The sequence below is a fragment of the Cucumis melo genome, chromosome 9 (assembly GCF_025177605.1).
Source record: "Cucumis melo cultivar AY chromosome 9, USDA_Cmelo_AY_1.0, whole genome shotgun sequence".
NCBI classification, from domain to species: domain Eukaryota; kingdom Viridiplantae; phylum Streptophyta; class Magnoliopsida; order Cucurbitales; family Cucurbitaceae; genus Cucumis; species Cucumis melo.
Window position 1 is genome coordinate 22,432,326 of NC_066865.1, and position 20,171 is coordinate 22,452,496.

At 31.5% G+C, this 20,171-nt stretch overlaps 2 protein-coding genes across 5 annotated transcripts; one reads left to right on the plus strand and one right to left on the minus strand.

The window, feature by feature from the left end:
- Positions 1-2,481: 2,481 nt before the first annotated feature.
- On the plus strand, positions 2,482-6,671 carry LOC103482632 (protein NRT1/ PTR FAMILY 6.3-like). Its single transcript, XM_008438893.3, has 6 exons — positions 2,482-2,683; positions 2,780-2,957; positions 3,425-3,464; positions 3,588-4,159; positions 5,466-5,986; positions 6,084-6,671. Exons 1-6 carry the CDS (start codon positions 2,563-2,565, stop codon positions 6,425-6,427), a joined length of 1,776 nt encoding a protein of 591 aa, XP_008437115.2. The 5' UTR covers positions 2,482-2,562; the 3' UTR covers positions 6,428-6,671.
- A 5,426-nt stretch (positions 6,672-12,097) lies between these two features.
- LOC103482633 (oxysterol-binding protein-related protein 2B-like) lies at positions 12,098-19,733 on the minus strand. 4 transcript variants are annotated; one of them, XM_051089834.1, is made up of 12 exons: positions 18,992-19,141; positions 18,612-18,663; positions 17,398-17,757; positions 16,593-16,689; positions 15,473-15,888; positions 15,228-15,383; positions 14,975-15,142; positions 14,537-14,677; positions 14,230-14,448; positions 13,968-14,081; positions 13,685-13,874; positions 12,098-12,425 (listed from the first exon to the last, which is right to left on the minus strand). In XM_051089834.1, exons 3-11 carry the CDS (start codon positions 17,485-17,487, stop codon positions 13,707-13,709), a joined length of 1,569 nt encoding a protein of 522 aa, XP_050945791.1. In that variant the 5' UTR covers positions 17,488-17,757; positions 18,612-18,663; positions 18,992-19,141; the 3' UTR covers positions 12,098-12,425; positions 13,685-13,706. The 4 variants fall into 4 exon arrangements, 3 of the variants coding, with proteins under 3 accessions (XP_050945791.1, XP_008437117.1, XP_008437116.1); XM_008438895.3 differs by lacking the exon at positions 18,612-18,663 and having other exon boundaries at positions 12,098-12,444; positions 18,992-19,733; XM_008438894.3 differs by lacking the exon at positions 18,612-18,663 and having other exon boundaries at positions 18,992-19,732.
- Positions 19,734-20,171: the final 438 nt, after the last annotated feature.

Sequence of the window (20,171 nt, forward strand, 5' to 3'; positions counted from 1 at the left end):
TAATCCTCTCCAATTTTTGGATTGAAAAGAATTAATTAAAGATCTCATTAACATCTGGTTCGGGGAGATAGATCGAAACTAAAATAAAACAAGCTCTAAATATTGAATCAAAATGGTATTTTAATATATTTCTTTTTTATAATCTTATTTTTATTTTCATCAACACAAGCATTACTTAATTAATTATCTGTACATTGCATTCTTCCTTTCAAAGTTAAGAGGTCTAAATCTCTGGTCGAAATTTGTTGAATACTTTAAAAATGTTTAGACGAGTGAAAAATAAGAATAATAACTCTAAAGATATCTTTCTTAAATTTTGGATTCAAACAAACACTAATGTATACAACAAGTTGCAAATACATCAATTTTAGGATCAAAGTATTAATATACATGTAGCAACTTATATATTAAAAAAATTACAAATATAATAAAATTTATCAACAATAAACTTCTATCATTAATAAATCATAAAAGTATATCAACGATAAAATAAATTTTGTTACATTTATTATTTTTTCTTAAATATTGTTATACATTTTATTTGTATTACATTTGTTATTTTTTCTTAAATATTTTTTATACACTTTACTAATATTCCTAAAATCGTTATCTATTACAATTATCTTATATAGATATTTTCTGTATTCTATTTCACTATTTTTAACAAGTGTTTAGTACAATAATAATAATATTAGAACTAATTTTAAATACAGTAATGTAAACCATAATGATAAAAAAAATATTATAGCAATAAACAGTAATGAATTACTATTCGCCATTTTATAATATTACAATAGACAAATATAGTAATTTATTCTGATTTATCATAAATAGGTTAGCATACCTAAAGAAAACCACTATAAAAAAATAGTCTAGGGTAGCGACTTGTACTAATTCTTAACACAATTTTGCAACAAATTTGTAACACTTTGGTTAATTATTTCGACTACTTAGTAGAGATGGCTTCGTTGTTTATGTTCACATTGTTTATATATCGTAGTAAACTTTTGTGTTGCTAGAAAATTACTATCCAAAAAAATTCAATGAAATAAATTTTTTTATTTTTTTAATTACATAGTTAATTAACTATCATCAATTGACTCATTTCAAATTATTTATTTCTTTATGAATGTTTCTTTAAATGGGTAACTCCTGTTGAAAATTTTTAAATCCTCTTGAATAAAAGAAAATAAAATTGGATAGGATGTCTTTTAGTTATCTATACATATACTAGATTGAATTGGTTGAAACTTATGAAATTATTCATACAATATCATCAATACTTAAAGCATTTAAAGCGATTCAAAAATCATTGTATGAATGTGTTTGTAAGTTTATTTTAAAAATGTATAACAATAAAAGTAATGCAGCAGAGAAGATGGGGAATGTAGTATTCTCCGTCCTCATCTCTGTCTTTAGCTTGCAAGAGAGTTTATCTCTCATTCTCTCTCTCTCTCAATTCTCCGTCTAAACAAGGATTCTTTGCCCCATTAATGGTGTGTCCCGTGGGGTCCCAATTCATACAGAAAAATACACATTTTTATGTATATGTTCCAAAAAATGACCTAATTCTTGATTGTTAAAATCATATTTTAAAACTTTTAATTGAGTTGACATGAAGATAACGAACCGATAAGACATGTCATCATACTTTTAATAATTTTTTCACCTCGCCTAACATTGTACATCCGTGCTTTATTATTTTATTTTTTTGAAAAAGATATATGAATTGGTGGGTGCACCCGGACATCTCCATTAGGTCGACATCCCCTTAGTACACCCTCATCATTCTCACTTCATTAATATCGGAAAAAATCGTTATAAAGCAGGAACCCGTGCTTTATTTTTTGGCTCCCTATCAAAGGTTTAATTTGTTGTAATTATATATTTAAATGCATTCTTAAATAAAGTTCTACGTTATATAATTTTGATTTAGAGGTGAAAAAGGTTTGAATCTTACCAGCCATGGTAAAATTATTAGAATTTTGAACAAAAAAAAATGTTGTATGAACAAACTTTAAGAATCATAAATTTAATTAAAACCAAGAGTTTGAACTCAATAGAAGTAAAAATACCAACTCTAATTTAACCCTAAAAATTTTATTTAAATGAATATACTCAAACAAAACTACATTGTTTCCCAATATCCATATATCACAAGCTAAGATGTCTATCATAATTCTTTTTTGTTTCATTGGAATAAACAGCCATATAAAGTATAAACCCCACACAAAAACCTCAAAATTATCATTAATTAAACACAAAAATCAATACAAATTTTTGAAAATTTTGAAAACTTCAAACACAATGAAAATATTCATATATATATAAATATATATATATATATATATATATATATATATATATATATAATAACAAACAATAGAATAAGAATAGAATATTTCCTAATAAAAACGTCAGCGTTTGAAGTTCTCACTATAAAAACCCTCCAAAGTCCTTGTAGAATCTTCATCCATTGCGCCACATACATTAATCCATATCAATTTCTTCTTCCTTTCTTCTTCTTAATTATTGTCATTTCTTGAGCTCATAAGCTTCACCATGAGTAGTGTTCTCCCAGAAACAATTCAAGAAAAAACTCTCCCAGATGCTTGGGACTACACCGGAAAACCCGCCATCAAGTCCAAAACCGGTGGCTGGGTCGCTGCGGCCATGATTTTAGGTCAATATTTTGTTTTTTTTTCTTCTGTTTAACGTATCGAACTTAAGCTTTTGAGCTGAGTGATTTGTAAAACGGGAATATAATTATTGTGTACAGGACCGGAAGCGGTGGAGAGGCTTACAACGCTTGGGATTGCAGTGAACTTGGTGACGTATTTGACGGAAACAATGCATCTGGGAAATGCTACTGCAGCCAACAATGTCACCAACTTCCTCGGAACCTCCTTTATGCTATGTCTGTTTGGTGGTTTTGTCGCCGACACTTTTCTCGGCCGGTAATTAATAAACAGTATTAGTATTTTTTATTTTTCTTTTTCACATTTTAATTGTAAATTTCGCCTTATACTTTGAAAAAAGATATTATTTTTTTATTATTATTTTATTAAAAAATTTTAAATAGGGTATAGATTTTCAATATGGCTATACTAATTATAGTGAAAATTTTCCTTTTTTAGTTAAAAATGATGTAGAGGTAAGATTTCAAAGTTGGTCAACGTGTCTTAGAATTTTGTAACTATTTTTCTTTTTTTAAGTTAAATTTCAAAAAAGAAAATTAAAAACTATTTTTTAGTTAGCAACAAGTGGAGAAGTAGAAGTAATTATTCCATTTAATTTCAAAAACTAAAAACTTGATAATTACTATAAATTTAAACAAAATTTTGGACTTTTGAGTTTAAGGGTTTTTTTAAGGTAGAAATCACTTTGATGATTATTCTGATTGGTTTTTTTCTTCTTGTGAAAGGTATCTGACGATTTCGATTTTTGCAACCGTTCAAGCAACAGTAAGATTATATTATTTTTATTGGATTAGAGTGTTACTTTGTAATTTAATTATTTTTTAAGATTTTTAGGTTTAAAAGTGGTAAACATATTTTAAAATTTTTTTTTTTTTTTTGATTAATTAGGGTGTAACTCTCTTAACAATCTCCACCATAATTCCAAGTCTCCGACCTCCAAAATGTTCACCGGGAGTTTCAACCACTCCATGCATTATGGCAGACAGCAAGCAGCTGGCAGTTCTCCACACAGCTCTATACTTGACCGCGCTCGGCACCGGCGGCCTAAAATCGAGTGTGTCGGGCTTTGGTTCCGATCAATTTGACGACTCGGACAAAGAGGAGAGAGTGAAGATGTCCAACTTCTTCAATTGGTTCTTCTTCCTTATTAGCATTGGGTCACTTGGAGCTGTGACAATCCTTGTTTACATTCAAGACAATTGGGGCAGGCAATGGGGCTATGGAATATGTGCCTGTGCCATTGTGATGGGATTGGTTGTTTTCTTGTTGGGTACTCGTAAATACCGGTTCAAGAAATTGGTCGGTAGCCCGTTAACGCAAATCGCCGCCGTGATTTACGCGGCGTGGAGAAAGAGAAAGTTGGATTTGCCCTCCGATCCATTTTCCTTGTACCAAATTGAAGATGCTGTTGATGGATCCGGAAAGAAGAAGCAGAAGCTACCTCGCACCAAACAATTTAGGTTTGTGCTACTCATGTTTTAACTAGTTAAATTATTTTTATTTTTCCAACGTAAATCAACCAAAAATTAAAAATTAAAAGGATAATATTTTTTAATTATTTCCCATATATAGAAAATTAATCTTCAAAAATTCTAAAGAAACATTATTGAATCAGACCTATTTCAAAAAATTGAAATTTTATATATTCCTACGAGTTTAATCGGTATAAAGTATTAAACATAGTTTAACTGACATAAACATATATATTATCAACCTAAAAGTTAAAGGTTTGAATCATTTTCTTTTAATTATTACCTAGGTGTGAACATTTTCAATATGTAATCCTACCACATAGGCCAAGAAAAACGATCCCAAATTCTACTTTTGGCCATCAATTATATGCCCTTTAATTAGTTTTTTTCTACACTTGGAAGTAGAATAAACAGAGAAAAAGACAAGCATAAGACAAAAAACATTTTCTACACTTGGAAGTTAGCCATAATTGAAGGTTATTATATTTGTTTTTCTCAATTTATAGACAAGAAATTGGAATAATTTTATTCATTATTAAATCATTATAAAGTTAGGACACAATCACCCAACTCTTATTAAACATCCTAGCCGACAATTTTTTTTATTATTATTATTCTATTTTATGAATATATATTATATGAATTCTATATATATAGAATTTTTCATATATAAAACTCGATTGATTGGCTCTGCAAGTTGTGTGAAAAACAATCCAAGTAAATCAAATGGCCTTTGTCTCCAAAGTTTATACTCTCTCACATTGCTTGTCGACCTATCTCTAGCTTTGTTTCTCCAAGAAAAAGAAAACCATTAACTTTTAATTATTACTATTAATACTAAATCTTAATCTTGTGCTTTGAAGTCTTCCATAATATTTAATTCAGATTCTCTCCGCACTTCCTTCTATGTCTTTTGGCTCTCATTTTAAAAAGAGTTTCAAACTTTACTTCAAGCTCTAAGAATCATTTAGTCAATTTTGGATAAGATTAGTGAAGTTTTTATCACATGATCAACTTTTATATATATACTAAGAGACTACTATTTTTGGATAATTGTAACATGCATAGTATTTTTAGGGTTAATAATTTAGTGTATAGAAACATTTTTAAACTATTGAAAATATAAAAAATTTATCGGTGATAAACCCTATTGTTGATAGATTCATTGTTAAGTGATATAGCATGTCACCATGGTATTGAAAAAGAATTTCAACTTTGGTACAATTCAAGTTGAAAGTCCATCGAAAAAAGTTTTTTTTTTTTTTAAGTGAATGTATTTTGGTTTTTGGTGTAGATTTTTGGACAAGGCAGCAATCAAGGATGAAGAAGTAGTTGGCAATGTAGTAAACAAGTGGAAAATATCAACCCTAACAGACATTGAGGAAGTAAAATTGGTGCTTCGGATGCTACCCATTTGGGCAACCACCATTATTTTTTGGACAGTCTATGCCCAAATGACAACATTCTCTGTGTCACAAGCCTCCACAATGAACCGACACATGGGAAAATCCTTCGAAATTCCGGCTGCCTCCCTCACCGTCTTCTTCGTCGCCAGCATTCTCTTAACAGTCCCCATCTACGACCGTTTCATCGTCCCAATAGCATCCAGAATTTTGAAGAACCCACAAGGCCTAAGCCCACTCCAACGTGTGGGGGTCGGCTTGGTTCTATCGATAATAGCCATGATTGCTGCGGCACTAACCGAAATAAAACGATTGAAGGTGGTAGAAGAAAACGGGTTGACGTACAAACCAACTGCAGAGGTGCCATTGAGCGTGTTTTGGTTGGCTCCGCAGTTTTTATTAGTAGGATCAGGTAAAAAGACAATTCACATCCGTCTTTAAATTCATTGTAAATTCAAAAAAACATATATAAAAAGTTAGAATGTAAAACTTTTGTTTTGGCCATGCAGGCGAGGCGTTTACGTACATGGGACAATTGGATTTCTTCTTAAGAGAATGCCCTAAAGGGATGAAGACAATGAGCACAGGGTTGTTTTTAAGCACACTTGCTTTGGGGTTTTTCTTTAGCTCATTGCTAGTTACAATTGTGGGGAAAGTGACTGAGCATGGGAAGCCATGGATACCAGATAATCTCAATGAAGGGAAGCTTTATGATTTCTATTGGCTATTGGCAGTCTTAAGTGTGTTGAATTTGATGGTGTTTTTGGTTTGTGCTAAGTGGTATGTGTACAAGGAAAAGAGGTTGGCTGATGAAGGGATTGAATTGGAGGACTGTGGGCCAACTGTCCACTGAAAATCTCCATGCACACATAATATAAATATTGTCACTTTTCTCTCTCACTTTGTTTAATTTGTGTGTGGATTTTTTGTTTTAAGCATACAAGTTTTAGAAGCCCTTTTGAATGGGGTGGTACCCTTTGCTTTTTAATAATGTGTAAAGTTCATATATGTAAAGTTTTGATGTACCAAAAGGCCAAAGGAAAAAAGTGAGAATCGCTTTTGGAAGTTCTCAAATATAATACAAAAAGTTTGGATCATGTTACTTCCTTTTATCTTTCTTGAATTGGTTAATCAATATGTATTAAATAAAAAGAAAATAATATTACAAGAACTTAGGGACACATGATCTTTCTATATCACTTACTTTAGTATCATTTTAAATCATCTATAGACTTAAAAGCTTAATTAAATGGTAAAAGTAAATTTAATCATATATCATAATATGAACAACCATCTAGCTTCTAATTCTCACTTTATTTATAATTTAAAATGCATAGTATATTTCACTCTTTTAAGTTAGTTATATTGTAGTTTTACTTTTTTCATAGAAAGATATTCAAATTCAAGTTTATATTTTTTCTAAAAAAGTTAAATAATATACATTTTTAAGATAATCTAAATTTTTTGGTTATCTACTCTTTCTCAACAAAGAAAATAACAAGTGAATCTAAAGAGAAATCGTCAGTATCTAAACAAGCTAATTTGGTAAGTGAATATAAAGTTGAAATCATACGTATAATAATCGTATAGGTTTGAACTTTTAGGGCTATATGTTTATCTAAAAAATACTTCTTCTTTTTTTTTCTACTTATTCTCCATGAAGTGCTTTTAATTGTTCCCTTTAAAAAGAAGTTATAGAAAATCTCAAAAGTTTCGAATTTGTGTACCTATGCATATATTATATTAAATACGTTAATCAACTCTATTAGCTTAAAAAAAACAAAAAAAAAAAAAAGAGTAAATGAACTCTATTAGTTTTATGTTTATATCATAGAGTAACTATGTAATTATTTTATAAAATTATTATAAATGGTAAAATTGTTGAAAATATTTCGAAATATAACAAAATTTCATAACAATCTATCTGTATCTATCAACAACAATTAGTTATAGATGATAGTAGTGATATTAATCAATGTTTATCAACATCTATCAGTGATACTTTTTCATACTTGTAGTTCATTTGCTACATATTAGGATATCTTTTTAAAAGATTGTTCGATAGTATGAAATTCTATCTCAAAATCAATTGACTATAAGAAGAGTAGTTCATCTACTTTATAAGGAGTGTGAGTTTCCCTGGTTTTTCAATGTGAAACTTTTAACATCTCAACAAAAATATAAACTAAGGATGAGAATTGATTAGAGAAAAAATGTTTTTTTCTAAAGAAAAAAATTATTTTTATTTAAATTCTTTTGAAAAGTTTTTCAACTTAAAAGTGTTTCAAAAACTATTTTGAATGGTTACCAAACATTACAATATTTTTTAAAATAACTTATTTTCAAAATAAAACACTTAAATAGAACGTTCTTGCTAGAATGAATAAAGTTCAATAAAACATGTTAGATTACTTTTAAACTACGTTAATTAGATTCACTTTAAAGATTCATAGTTACATTAATGATCGAGATAATCAAACTCAATATTATCGAGAGGAGAAGTTGTGAAAACATATATTATGATTTGAAGATCAAATGAATAAAACAGACATGAAAATAATGAGACCCCATGTGAAAATCCTATTGGGAATCAACAAAGAAAGCAATTCTCCAATATTATAATCTGTATAGAAATGAGTAGAAAGGGATCGAAAAGATCAAAATTGGAAGATCCACATGAATCAAAGTGAGATACCGAAGGAGAAAGAGAAAGAGAATTATTTGCAATTCCTTATAATGTGGATCTCATTCTCTTTGGCCTCTCAATAATTATCTAATCATAATATAAGATATATATATTTATATATAATTATCTTGTAATAGTAATAAGGATATATTAAGTTTTGATAGAATCTCCAACTAGGGGAAGAAGTATCTGCTTTTGGTTTGCTATTTTAATGCACCTCTTAAGAAGAGGCAGATTCCTCCCCACACCCATTTTCATTATATATATATATATATATATATATATATATATATATATATATATATATATATATATATATAATTTAATTTATTTGTTTAAAATTTTTGTATTGAGGAGAGTTGAAATTGGAATACATCCTTACCCAGTTAGCCCTCACACAATTATTCATGAACAAAAATTCAAAATTTGAGCAAAAATGTATATATATATATGGGATTCACATTTCAAATTTTAAAACAAAAACAAAAATTCCTTTCTGAAATTGGTTATAAAACTAAACTTATACTATTTGTTTTTTTTTTATTATTATTATTATTTTAAAAATAGGGTTTGTTTGTTAATGATTTATACATTAAAAATGGCAAAATTACTTAAAATATTTACAAAATACAGCAAAATATCATATTTTATCAACGATAAGCATTGATAGATGCTAATAGAAGTCTATTAATATATATTAAATGCATTGATAAACATTGATAGAAGTCTATCGGTATCTATCATTGATAGAATCTGAAAGATTACTGTATTTTGTAAATGTTTTGATTCATTATACTATATTTGAAAATACCCCATTTATATAAGAAAAATATTGTAAATGAGAAAATATTGAAAATATTTATATTAGCAAAGTAATAGAAATATACATCATTGAATCTAAAAATTTGTTATATTTGTAGTTTTTTTTTTTTTGTTATATTTCGTTTATTTACTATAATTTAGAGTATTAAATCTTAAAGTAAGAGATAGAAAGGTTGATCTTTTTGAATTTTTAAGTTTTTAATTACTAAATTCATTGATTTTTAAAAGTCAGACTCAAAATGGTTAAATAATTTTTGTACTTTTTAGGTAGCATTTGATTAAATATTAAGTATCTAAATTCTTTCTTGAAAAATTAAAAAAAAAAAATTTAATTTTCAAAGATTATAAGCTTATTAATTTAAAAAAAATTAAAAGTTGAAATCAAATGGTTTCAAACTAAATTTAAACTTCAGATTTTTTTTTCTTATAGAAGAAAACTAAAAACATTTAGTTTAGTTTTATGATGAGTTGTTTTTGAGTTATATCAACTCGTCTTATAATTAAGGTTGCGTCCAATAATAATTTAGACAACGTTTAATGACTATTTAGGTATAATTTTTTTTTTTTTTTTTGTTTTTGGGAATTTAAGCTTAAACAATGATAATTATTTTGTTTTGGAATCTTGTGAATCTCATGCTGTTGTCCCAATCTGAAGCAAACTTGAAACCAAATTACCTCTATCTTACATTACATTAAATGGACAGAACAGACCAATAAACATATACATTTATATTTATATATAATTTGGTTTAATTTGATGATTTTAATTTTAAAGAGAGAGAATCAATGGCACATAAATAATGCATAGGATATCTTATTTTTTGTAGCACTGCCAGGGAACACTACAGATTGAATGGAATCATCTATGTGTTAGTTAATCTCTTTTAATTTCATTTTTTTTTTATAAAGGGTGGTTTATGGTATCACAAGTTTCAAAATTTAACTTTGTTTATCATTAATTTTTTTAATACAACAATTGATGTTCAATTTTCATCAAAAAAAAATGCACTTGATACGTGACAACAATGGTAAATTTGTAATTTAGGGAAGAAAGGACCAACAAAACAAAGAAAAAATAGGCTTTCGTTGACTCATATATGAAACCATAATGGTGTATTTTATAGGGGATTTGATGTAGGATTTATCTAATTGGGGATTGGATTACGACATGTGTTCTTTCTAAATCATAGATAAGATAGGTTATCTTTCAAACTAAGTGAATCCAGGGTGTGCATTTGACGTGCCTTGTTCATTAAATTTTGATTCTTGACCTCGACAAAGGATGAGTTTAGGAGGTTGGTTTAGGCTTTTAACCAAAACCATCATTTTCTCAAGACCCATCCAAAGTAGCTTATAGGAAGCTTCATTCATCAAACGGAGAAGGTCGACTTCGGCGTTATCCTAGCTCATGATGGCTGAAGCCAAGGATGAGGAGGTTGGGTTGGGCTTTTGGCCCAAACCATAATCTTTCCAAAGCCCAAATAGACCATTGATCAATTCTTGTGACCCACATTTCTGTTCCTAAATTGGTGATTAGTTCATCACTTGTTATAGAATCAACATGACGTTCATTGTTAATTTTCGAGTTACTTATCACTCTATGATTGTCGAAGGTTGATTCTATTTTTATGGTCATCAAATATTGATCATTGAGTGAGTAACCATGACCGACATTAATATCTATCTCAGAGATATTCACATCCTCTACACTAACATCATCATCGAAATCTTGACATGTCTACATCAAAGAATTAACTCTATACTATAAAACAAACTCATATCTATCTTCACCGAAATCGAATATTGGACCACATTATCATATAATGGACTCAAAGGAACGTCACTCAGCCTAATATCACATTCATGAATTAAAATAAAATGGAAGGAAAATGATGGTATACATTCTAGGCCATTGGGATTTGGAAAATGAAGGTATCATAGTCTGACTGCTCTACACTGCCATTGACAACTTAGACCTTAAAAGTGTCATATAAGACATAGGCAACCAATTGAGCAAGATAGAGGTCTTCCTTATATTACGACCTTATATTACTGATCACAAAAGGAGAGACATTCAAACAAACATTATACAAACATCTTATTCCTAACTCAAACTTAGTATAATTTCTCACTTCTATATAGTTGCCCAAAAAAATCCTCATTGATTCATCTCGATTGCCCCTACGTGTTCTTTCTCCTTCTTCTTCCATTTGCCACCGGAACAAACAAATACGCATGCAAGGTATCCCGAATAAAACTATTAGAATTCTAAGGAGAATCATGTCTCTCAATTCAATTTAAAATGTGAATATCTCATTCGATATTTAATTCTTTTAAGCCATCTAGGTGCAATATACACATGAATATTGGTCAAGATTTATGTGTGTCGTTAATTTAGGTTGAGACTACATAAAAGATAGCATGAAATATATTTTTCAAAACCAAGAGGATGGATGTCGAAAACCAAACATCTTTAATGAAGACATGATTGAGATAAATATTGTTTTTCATGTGCGTAAAAAAATGTGTTGAATGAAACACCAAAATACGTAAAGCAGATATATTTTGAGAGCATAAAGTTGTTGAACAAGTCAAGATGGAGTTTCTAAAATACTGATTTAAGTAATAATTAGGGTATAATAAAAATTAATCGGTGGCATAAAATTAAAAACAGTTTTCGTCAGTCTCGATCTTGGTCAGAATGGATCGAAACAAAAAACTATTTGAACGAGTTTATAAAAGTATATTGGTTATAAAATATGAAAACTTTAAAGAGTGATTGACTTTCTATATTATAGTTAATGTGAATATAGTTCAAACTAACCTTCTTTTCAAAGAGAGGAAGGTGCCGTCTAAATGAAAGCAAGAAAAAATGTACGAAAAGTTCAATCGTATGTTCAAACGGGTGGTCAAATTATAAGTTTTGCATATTACCATAGTTTCCAAAGAGAGCTTGGTGCCTTAGGTATTACAATGCTTAATTACTTTTAATGGAAGCAGAAGAAATGAATGATATAGAAGAATAAGCAATAGTTTATTGGGCTTTGGGGGGAAAAATTAAGATTCAGATGAGAAGTGAGGAAGCAATAATACTACATCAACTATTCTCCCCTTTACATTTGGAAGAGATTACGACAACACCTTGTCAAGCTATCTATGACCTAATCCCAAATAGTAAACCTTCAAAGTAAGCAAAAAAAAATGGCCATAGATAGATATCACTATATCACTTTCCTTGAGATTGTGTAGATCATAAATCTTCTTCCCATTCCAATCGGCCACAACTCCTCGTCGTTCCATTGATCGGTTTCGAGGATCTTCATTTATCATACCTCCCTTACATCTGCAAAGTTGCATCAAACCTACATTTAAACATGTTTAATAACTATTTCATTTTCTTAAATGTACTCGTGTGTGAGCCAACTTAAGGGTCTTTGACTAATCTCACAACCAACTCTTCAATAACCAAGAATTTTTAATACATGTATGTGTACATGAATTCCAAGGATTTAAAACTTAAACGTGTAACCATCATAGTTTGAATCTAAAATGTACAAACACTTTAGTTTGGCTAGTGTTGTTTGTGTCGGATGCATATTAATTAGACACATATCGAACATTTATTAGTGCAAAATAGATGTATTAGAAACTAGTTGCACAAAGTCATTGAGAATTTCGAATATACTAAGACATATATGTATGTATGAGAATAATAATAAATTTTGAGCAATGTTCGTCATGATGTGTTGATGTGTCGATGGGTCTATGTCACATCCGTGTCTTGTATTTGGTATATTTCTTAGGGCTGAACCTATCTTTTTCATACTAAGTCCTTTCTCATTTTTAGTTTCAATAACAACTAAGTCCTTTTTTCATTTTTAGTTCCAATAATGACTAGGTCAACTCATCTGATGGTTAATAGCGGTTTTGTTCTCTCAAGTTTTTATCTTCAATATGATTTTGTTTTTCCCCTCCAACGAGAAATTATATTTTTCTCTTGAACTTTTAGGTATTTATTGAATACTAAATTTAAAGTTTATGAACTTTTTCGACTCTTTTAAATATGTTTATTGAATACAAAATTAAAAAATAAAGGATCTTTTAAACATTTTGAAATTCAGACCAACTTCAAAAAGTTCAAACACAAAACTTAAAATTTAATCCAAATATAATAATAAGCTTGGAAAACTTTACAAATGAATGTGTATGGTAGATTTATAACTTAAATAAGAGAATCATTATTTGATATTCCTGTGTAATTTAATTTTCCAATAATAAGAAATTAAAGGCAGATATCAAATGTTTACTTTATTTTTTCAAACCAAAACAAAAAGAGACAGAAAATTCAAAGTTAAGAGAATGTTATTATGCAGTTTGAAAATTTGAGAACGAGAAAAAGTATACCAAGAGTTTGTTTGGAATGACTTTAACTAGAACCCGATTTATGGCTTTTGTAAACTGCATTTTTTTTTTCTTTTTCTTTTTTCCTTTTTCCTTTATACTTCATCTACAAGTTAACTGCCTTGACAATTTTGTACCATGTTACTTACAGAAGGAAATCTTGTTATGACGTTCTTAACTTTAAGAAAGAAAAACACTGACCTGAATCCTGATTATCATTCTTCTAATTCTCCGTAACCTCCTCGTTCAATTCCCCAAATATATCTGCACAATCATCCCATTTCCTCTCTTCCCTTGCTTCCCAATACCCTCCGACATATCGAAAGGATCCGTCTTCACCCTCTCTCTGAAACCATCTCGGCTTCCAACCATTTTCTTGTAACTTCCTTGACTGAAATAGACGAACTACAATGAATCACCAAGAGAAAAGAAGCGGTAGATAACGAAGAAAAACCCAAGAGATCAAAAGAAGAGCTTGACATACAATTCTTTGCCTCTGTTCTAACCGTAACTTCTCTGCATTGGCTTTATCATACTGGCCATTTTCCAGATGTCGTTGATCTGGTCGAAGTCTAGAATCCGTGGGAGGGAGCAACTCCTTAATCCGTGATCAAATATCCAGGATCAGACAAAGCTATACAAAACAATTAGAGATACACAAAGAAGGGTGTATGTATATGGTAGAGGCAAATGCTTATATATGCTAAATGACTGATTTTTTCAACACATATCATGTGTGACTATACCTTGAGACCTGGTGTCAGCTCATTCAAAGTGATTGCAAATGAAGTCAAGTTGTATCGAGTCAGATTCTGTGGTGGTTCGCTGCTTTTCCACAATAAAGTGCCATCACAACTCTTTGAATTTACATTATTGTGGCCATTTACGTAATACATGCTGTCGTCCCACTTCCCAAACAATGTGGCTACTTTTTCACCGGTAACATCTTCGACGTACCCCTGAACCTACACATATGTAGTATATATAGGAGGTTAGTTTCTTCGTTAGAACGAAGAGAAGGATGAGAACTCCCATCAATGATCTAGATCAAACCTGACGAGGATTTCGGTCAAGAAAAGACTGCTCTTTGAACTTGAGGTTGCAAGAATAGTCCCTATTACCACGTATGTGCATCGTTCCATGGTGATCACAATATACTTTCCCGAGGATGAGATTATAAATATTCGTTGTTACCTAAAAGAAATCATAAAATGTAATGAATAATGATCATCTATGAAGAATTAAATTTCCACATCATATTGTACTGGATAATGATCATCTTGACCCAAAAAAGAAAATAATAGAAACTTACGTTTTTCTTATTAATTTTTTGAAATCAAGAAAGTCCAAGAATTCAGAGGGGGTTATGAGTGAGTAATTTATTTTCTCTATTTGAGATGAAGCACTATGTCTTCTCCAAAGCTAACTTCCAAGTAAATAACTATACTCAAGAAAAGGAAAACAAATTATGGTATTTAACAATTCACATACCTTGCTCCACTGGAAGATTTCGCCATCATCAAACTCGAGTGTGAGAACTCCAAGAGGGTCCAGCTGAATTGACCTTCCTGAGAATTTGGACTGAAGGTTGCTATCTCCCCAAAACTTCCACCCTCTCCCTTCACAATGGCATGCTATCAGAGTTGGATGGTGGCTAACCTATATAAATACACATCCGTTTGGAATTACTTTTACAATTATCTCATCACATACTCAAGTATAATTTCTCATCCCATTTACTCACCTTCTCAGAGAAAAACCGAATCCCTTTCTCTGGAAAATCGGCTTCATAAGTTTCCCCCAACAGGGGATTGAATGGTTTGCAATGCCTGCCTTCGGACGAAGCATATCCCGAAACCGCGAATGCTGCAACATTGAGAATCCTTTGTAGACTATTTCCCTGCCCACAATACAATTTCCCAAATCCTAATTTCATTTCCATGCATAGCAAGGTATGTAAGAAGCTTGTATCTTCTTGTAAAAGCTCACCTGCTTTCCTTGCTCGTATGCCTGATCTAATAGATACGAATACTCCATGTCTTCACAGCATTTCTGCAGTGACGATATCGGTTCATTGAAGTAAACAGGGAGACATACTCTTGTCAGATCTTTTCCCACATTGTCTTTGATCATTGACCAAAGGCTAACTCGTTTCTCCTTCTCCACTGGATCAGGAAGCCGTTTTCGCCTTTGAATGTGTGAATATTTATTCTGTAACCGCATTTTAGCAGTCATTGTCTCAGCATTGTCATAATGACAATTTTCAGCCTTGCTATCAACTTCATCATCGACAGAATTTTCAGAGAAAGAATCCTTGGTGTCGTAAAAGAACACTTCATCTTCGTCCGAAACCTCCTCCTCAAACTCCTGTTTCTCGATATCATCCGATTCTGTGGTGCTGCATTCTACAAACCAAATACAAGTAAATAATGTACCAATCTTCAAGCAAAACAACACATCCAACAAGATCTCAGTTTATAACCACAAAGTTTGTAACACTGTATGCAACTCAGATTTTTATGGTCACCAATGCATAATTTACAAGTAAACTCAACATCTATCAACTTAACCCGCAATTTTCCAAAATCACATCTTACATTAAAATCACAACAGACATCAAACCCTTCTTTAAAATTTTTAACAAAAACAGAGGTAACACAGACCAGCAAAGTATAAATCTCTTAAAAGAAACAGTTCCGTCTTGTGCTGAAATACCCAAAAAAAGAAAAAAAAAAAGAGGTTAAGAAAAACTCCTCTGTTTGGTCCTAAGAATGTTCTTACAAAAATTTGGAAAGAGGGGCATCTTTAAACCAAGAGAGGACCAAAAATAAGAGAGGGAGATGGAGAGGGATGAAGAAAAAATAGTTCTTTTATTCTACTTCAAGATTTAAAAGTTTTTTAAATCTCAACCAGCATAACTTTCAAGATAAATGAATACTATATTTTCAAAATATTAACCAGTGCAATTTTCATCTAGTTGATAGCTTTGCCATGTAGTTTACTATTTTATATCAACCACACACAACAAACTGAGACGAGAAAGAATAAAAAAGGTACATGTAAAAGCAGATTTAATCAAATAAGGAGCAGAAAAGAGAAGAGGAAGGACCACTATATTTTCCATGTTCTTCAGAGGAAAGATCATGTTTTGCAAGTTGGAATTCGCCATCATTTGTTCCAGAAGCTTCAGCTTCAAAACTAGCAGCCTGAATATAATGATCTAATCTATCAGGCTTATGAGTGACATATTAATAGGTAGATAGACAAAAGAATCATATGAACTCAAACTAAGAATCAATTTCTGGACTTGGTTAACATTCGAATCAGGAGGTTATGTGTTCAAATCCCTATAATTTCCTTTCCCCCCAATTAACATTAATTTTCTTTCATTAGATCTTCTGCAAAATTTCAATCTCCAAAGGAAGGGGGAGTATTGAAGCGTTGATATAATTAAATCGACCACAACTTATCAGCTTCGGTTTTTTATCAATTGATGATTTAACATTTCCTAACTGGACTCTCTGTACATTGAAGCTATGTACATTGTGCCAAAAACGGCAAACTTAAAATGAGGAGAAAAGTAATGCATAATCCTTTCCCATGTTAGAATCAAATATATCAAGATGCCTTAACAGAGTCCATTAACGGATCGAGATTCACATGTGTTACATGTCATAATCTGCTTAAAAAATCACTTCACCAGATATCAGCATTAGTTAGATGTGTAAATGAATATGCAATTTTTTGTTAGTCTATCTATTATCCTTCCAGCAAGTTAGACCTTAGGATGCTCCAAATAAGAGAAGTCCTGAGATGATAATGGTGGATATAAATACAATGCCTACAAAGATAATGGCCGCCCTTCAATCACAAGATACTAACAATGTGGAAACGGATTCAAAAGGTAACATTACCTCCAACTGCCTAATTGTGTCGAGCAGGTTATATCGTTCTTCACATAGAACTTGAAGCTGCCCTTGAATTTCGGAGAATTCAGAGAGCATTATCTGTTCGCAATCATTTACAAGAGTTTCACTGATTCCCTCTTCAATTAAACGCTTCTTCAGTCTATCCGTCGACACAGATAAATCACTTGGCACGGGAGAGAGATTATAATTCAATGATGTTTGAGGAGATATGCTGCGATTGGAAGCCAATGCTTGAATCCAAGCCCCTCGATCACTTTTTGAATTAGTTCTCAAATGAAGAGTCTTTGTAGCAGTGGATATATAAAACCTCCTATCATCCGACTTGCTCTCTCGAAATGATCCGATCTGTGTTAACAAATTTTAGAAATTAGAAATGGCACATTACATCTAGCCATAATAAATTATATTCTTTTACTTTTTCCTCTCACAAAACAAAACCCACAAGATTACTAATAACATCTTCTGAAGCCTGCAAGGAAGTACAAAACAAAAGTTAACATTTTTTTTCCTCTTTTCTTGGTGGTGATTTCATTTTGATTACTCCATAAGTAAGCCAAATAGTTACTCGCTCAGAATAAATTCTTTAAAAATGGGTCATACCCAAAAAGGAGAATAAAAGTAATAGGAAAAAACTGGTGTCAATAAACACAAATTTTATTCCTTCAATAGGTTATCTCTCTCTCTCTCTCTCTCTCTCTCTCTCTCTCTCTCTCTCTTTTTGAGTTGTCGGCTAAAGCAAGAATAAAAAGACAGTGCGTCAAGGAAAGAAAGAAAGGAAGGAAAAAACCTGAAGTAATTGCATTGGCAAGTACAGATTTGGAAAACATCCATAAAATGAGTTTAGAGAGATGAAATGAAATGCAATCAATCTCAGAAACAGTAAAAGGAAGGAAGGAAAAGGTCAAATTCAGAGAGTGTAAAGAGAAGAGGGAGATTAAAAAAAGGGTTAGAGATTTCAAATCCAACAAAAATTGATGATTCAAAACAGTGTAGAAAAATGTGAAACAAACATCAGTTAACCCTAAACATTCAGTCAAAACTAAAATGACCCATTAATCCACCTGTGGATGTGACCCACTAGACATGAACAAGCAGTTAGAAAACTGTGAAAATTTTTGCAATTAAGTTCATCAGAGGATGACCCAGTAAAGAGAGAGAGAGTAAATGCAAGAAGAAATATGACGAACAATGCTATAAACCTGTGGTTCACGCGTTTCCTTTTTGCTCAGATTTCAATGCCCCCCTGAGTATCTGGCAAAATCAGACTCAGCCTCAGACTCAGAGGGAGAGAGAAAAGAGAGACATTTTCAGAGAGAAAGAAAAATTAAAATGCCATTAATGGGTAAAACATTAAGCTAAAGAGTTATTCGAATGTAAATGTTGCCCCATAACGGTAAGCTATTCTTCTCTCTTTAGCGCCAAATTCATGACCTAAAAAGCATACCCCATTGCAAATTCGATGCTCTGCTTCAGATCATCAGATCATAACAAAAGAAAAAAAGAAAAAAAGAAACCCAGATCGTAAAATTTCAAATTGGAGATCCTAATCCCCAATTTCGTTCATAAGTTTTTATTATACCTTCAAATGAACCACTCCCACCGCTTTCTGATGCTTTCGTCTCCCTCCACCTTTCTCATCACCCCTGGGAATCCGATTGCTCGAAACCTCTCCGATCAATCGAACATCATCATATGGAGCAAGAAGGTTTAGATTCTCGGGTCGGCGAATCTTTGCATAAGATAACACCCCATTACGAAGGAAAAACCATCTCGATCGCCACCCTTTACCGTAATTAGTCCACTTATGAAGAACTCCAGCGACAGCTGATTTGGATCCGGTTGGTCGTTTGATGACATTCCCATCAGATCCATCAGAAAACGCCGCTAAACTAGCGGGCATGCTTTTGGTTCTAGAGAGAGCCAAAGCCGCAGCAGCCTCATCCTTGGACTTACTATTATCTCCATCACCACCACATGGTCCGATTCCAAAAGTATCCACGGAGATACAACACAGAGGGTGCATTTCCTTCACCTTCATATTGCCTGTAGAATCCGTTTTACCCTCATGAATCAATCCTGAGAATCTGTGCTTCCGGTCAATTGGAATGGAGAGGAAGATGGAAAAAAGGCATAAAAGGGAAAAATGTGGGAAGTTGGGTATTTAAGAGAAATGGGTGACAGAGTGTGTGTCCGTTGCAAACGGGGCTGTTAGAGGAGAGAGAAAGAATTAGATAGGAATCAATGGCGAAGAAGAAAGTGAAAAAGGAAAAGAAAATGGTGGAAGAGAAAGGATTACTTATATATACAGCAAAGAATTGAAAGAGAGAGGAGAAAGAGAGCTAAGGAAGAAAGTGGGACATAGAGGGAGATGTGGCAGATGGGTGAAATTAATGGAAGAGAAACACATTACATTACCAATATTGTTTCTTTTTAAACTAATTTATGTTCTAATCGGAATTACTCCATTGTTCTTTTAAACTACATCTTTTGTTATCATTATTCTACTAATTAGAATCATGTACAACAACTCTTGACAACAAATATCTAGACCACCGAAGTCTTCTGTAAAGTTTAAAAATCAAATGATTGTCAAACAAGCCATCAGCGTTCCCATCAGAAACATCGTTTCTACTACTCCATTAGTGTCTAAACTTTCGTATTTATATTTAATAATTTTTAAATTTTAGGTTTGGACCTTCAAAATTACATAACCGCTTAAATTGTATTGATTATATAGGTTTGAGAATTCCATTTTTATC

Coding starts and splice junctions, on each gene's coding strand:
- LOC103482632 (XM_008438893.3), top strand. CDS start 2,563: ATGAGTAGTGTTCTCCCAGAAACAATTCAAGAAAAAACTCTCCCAGAT. Junction 3,465..3,587: donor TTGCAACCGTTCAAGCAACA/GTAAGATTATAT, acceptor TTGATTAATTAG/GGTGTAACTCTCTTAACAAT. Junction 4,160..5,465: donor CCTCGCACCAAACAATTTAG/GTTTGTGCTACT, acceptor TTTTTGGTGTAG/ATTTTTGGACAAGGCAGCAA.
- LOC103482633 (XM_008438895.3), bottom strand. CDS start 19,450: ATGAAGGTGAAGGAAATGCACCCTCTGTGTTGTATCTCCGTGGATACT. Junction 16,690..17,397: donor ACACAATTAGGCAGTTGGAG/GTAATGTTACCT, acceptor CATTATATTCAG/GCTGCTAGTTTTGAAGCTGA. Junction 15,384..15,472: donor CATACGAGCAAGGAAAGCAG/GTGAGCTTTTAC, acceptor TATTGTGGGCAG/GGAAATAGTCTACAAAGGAT.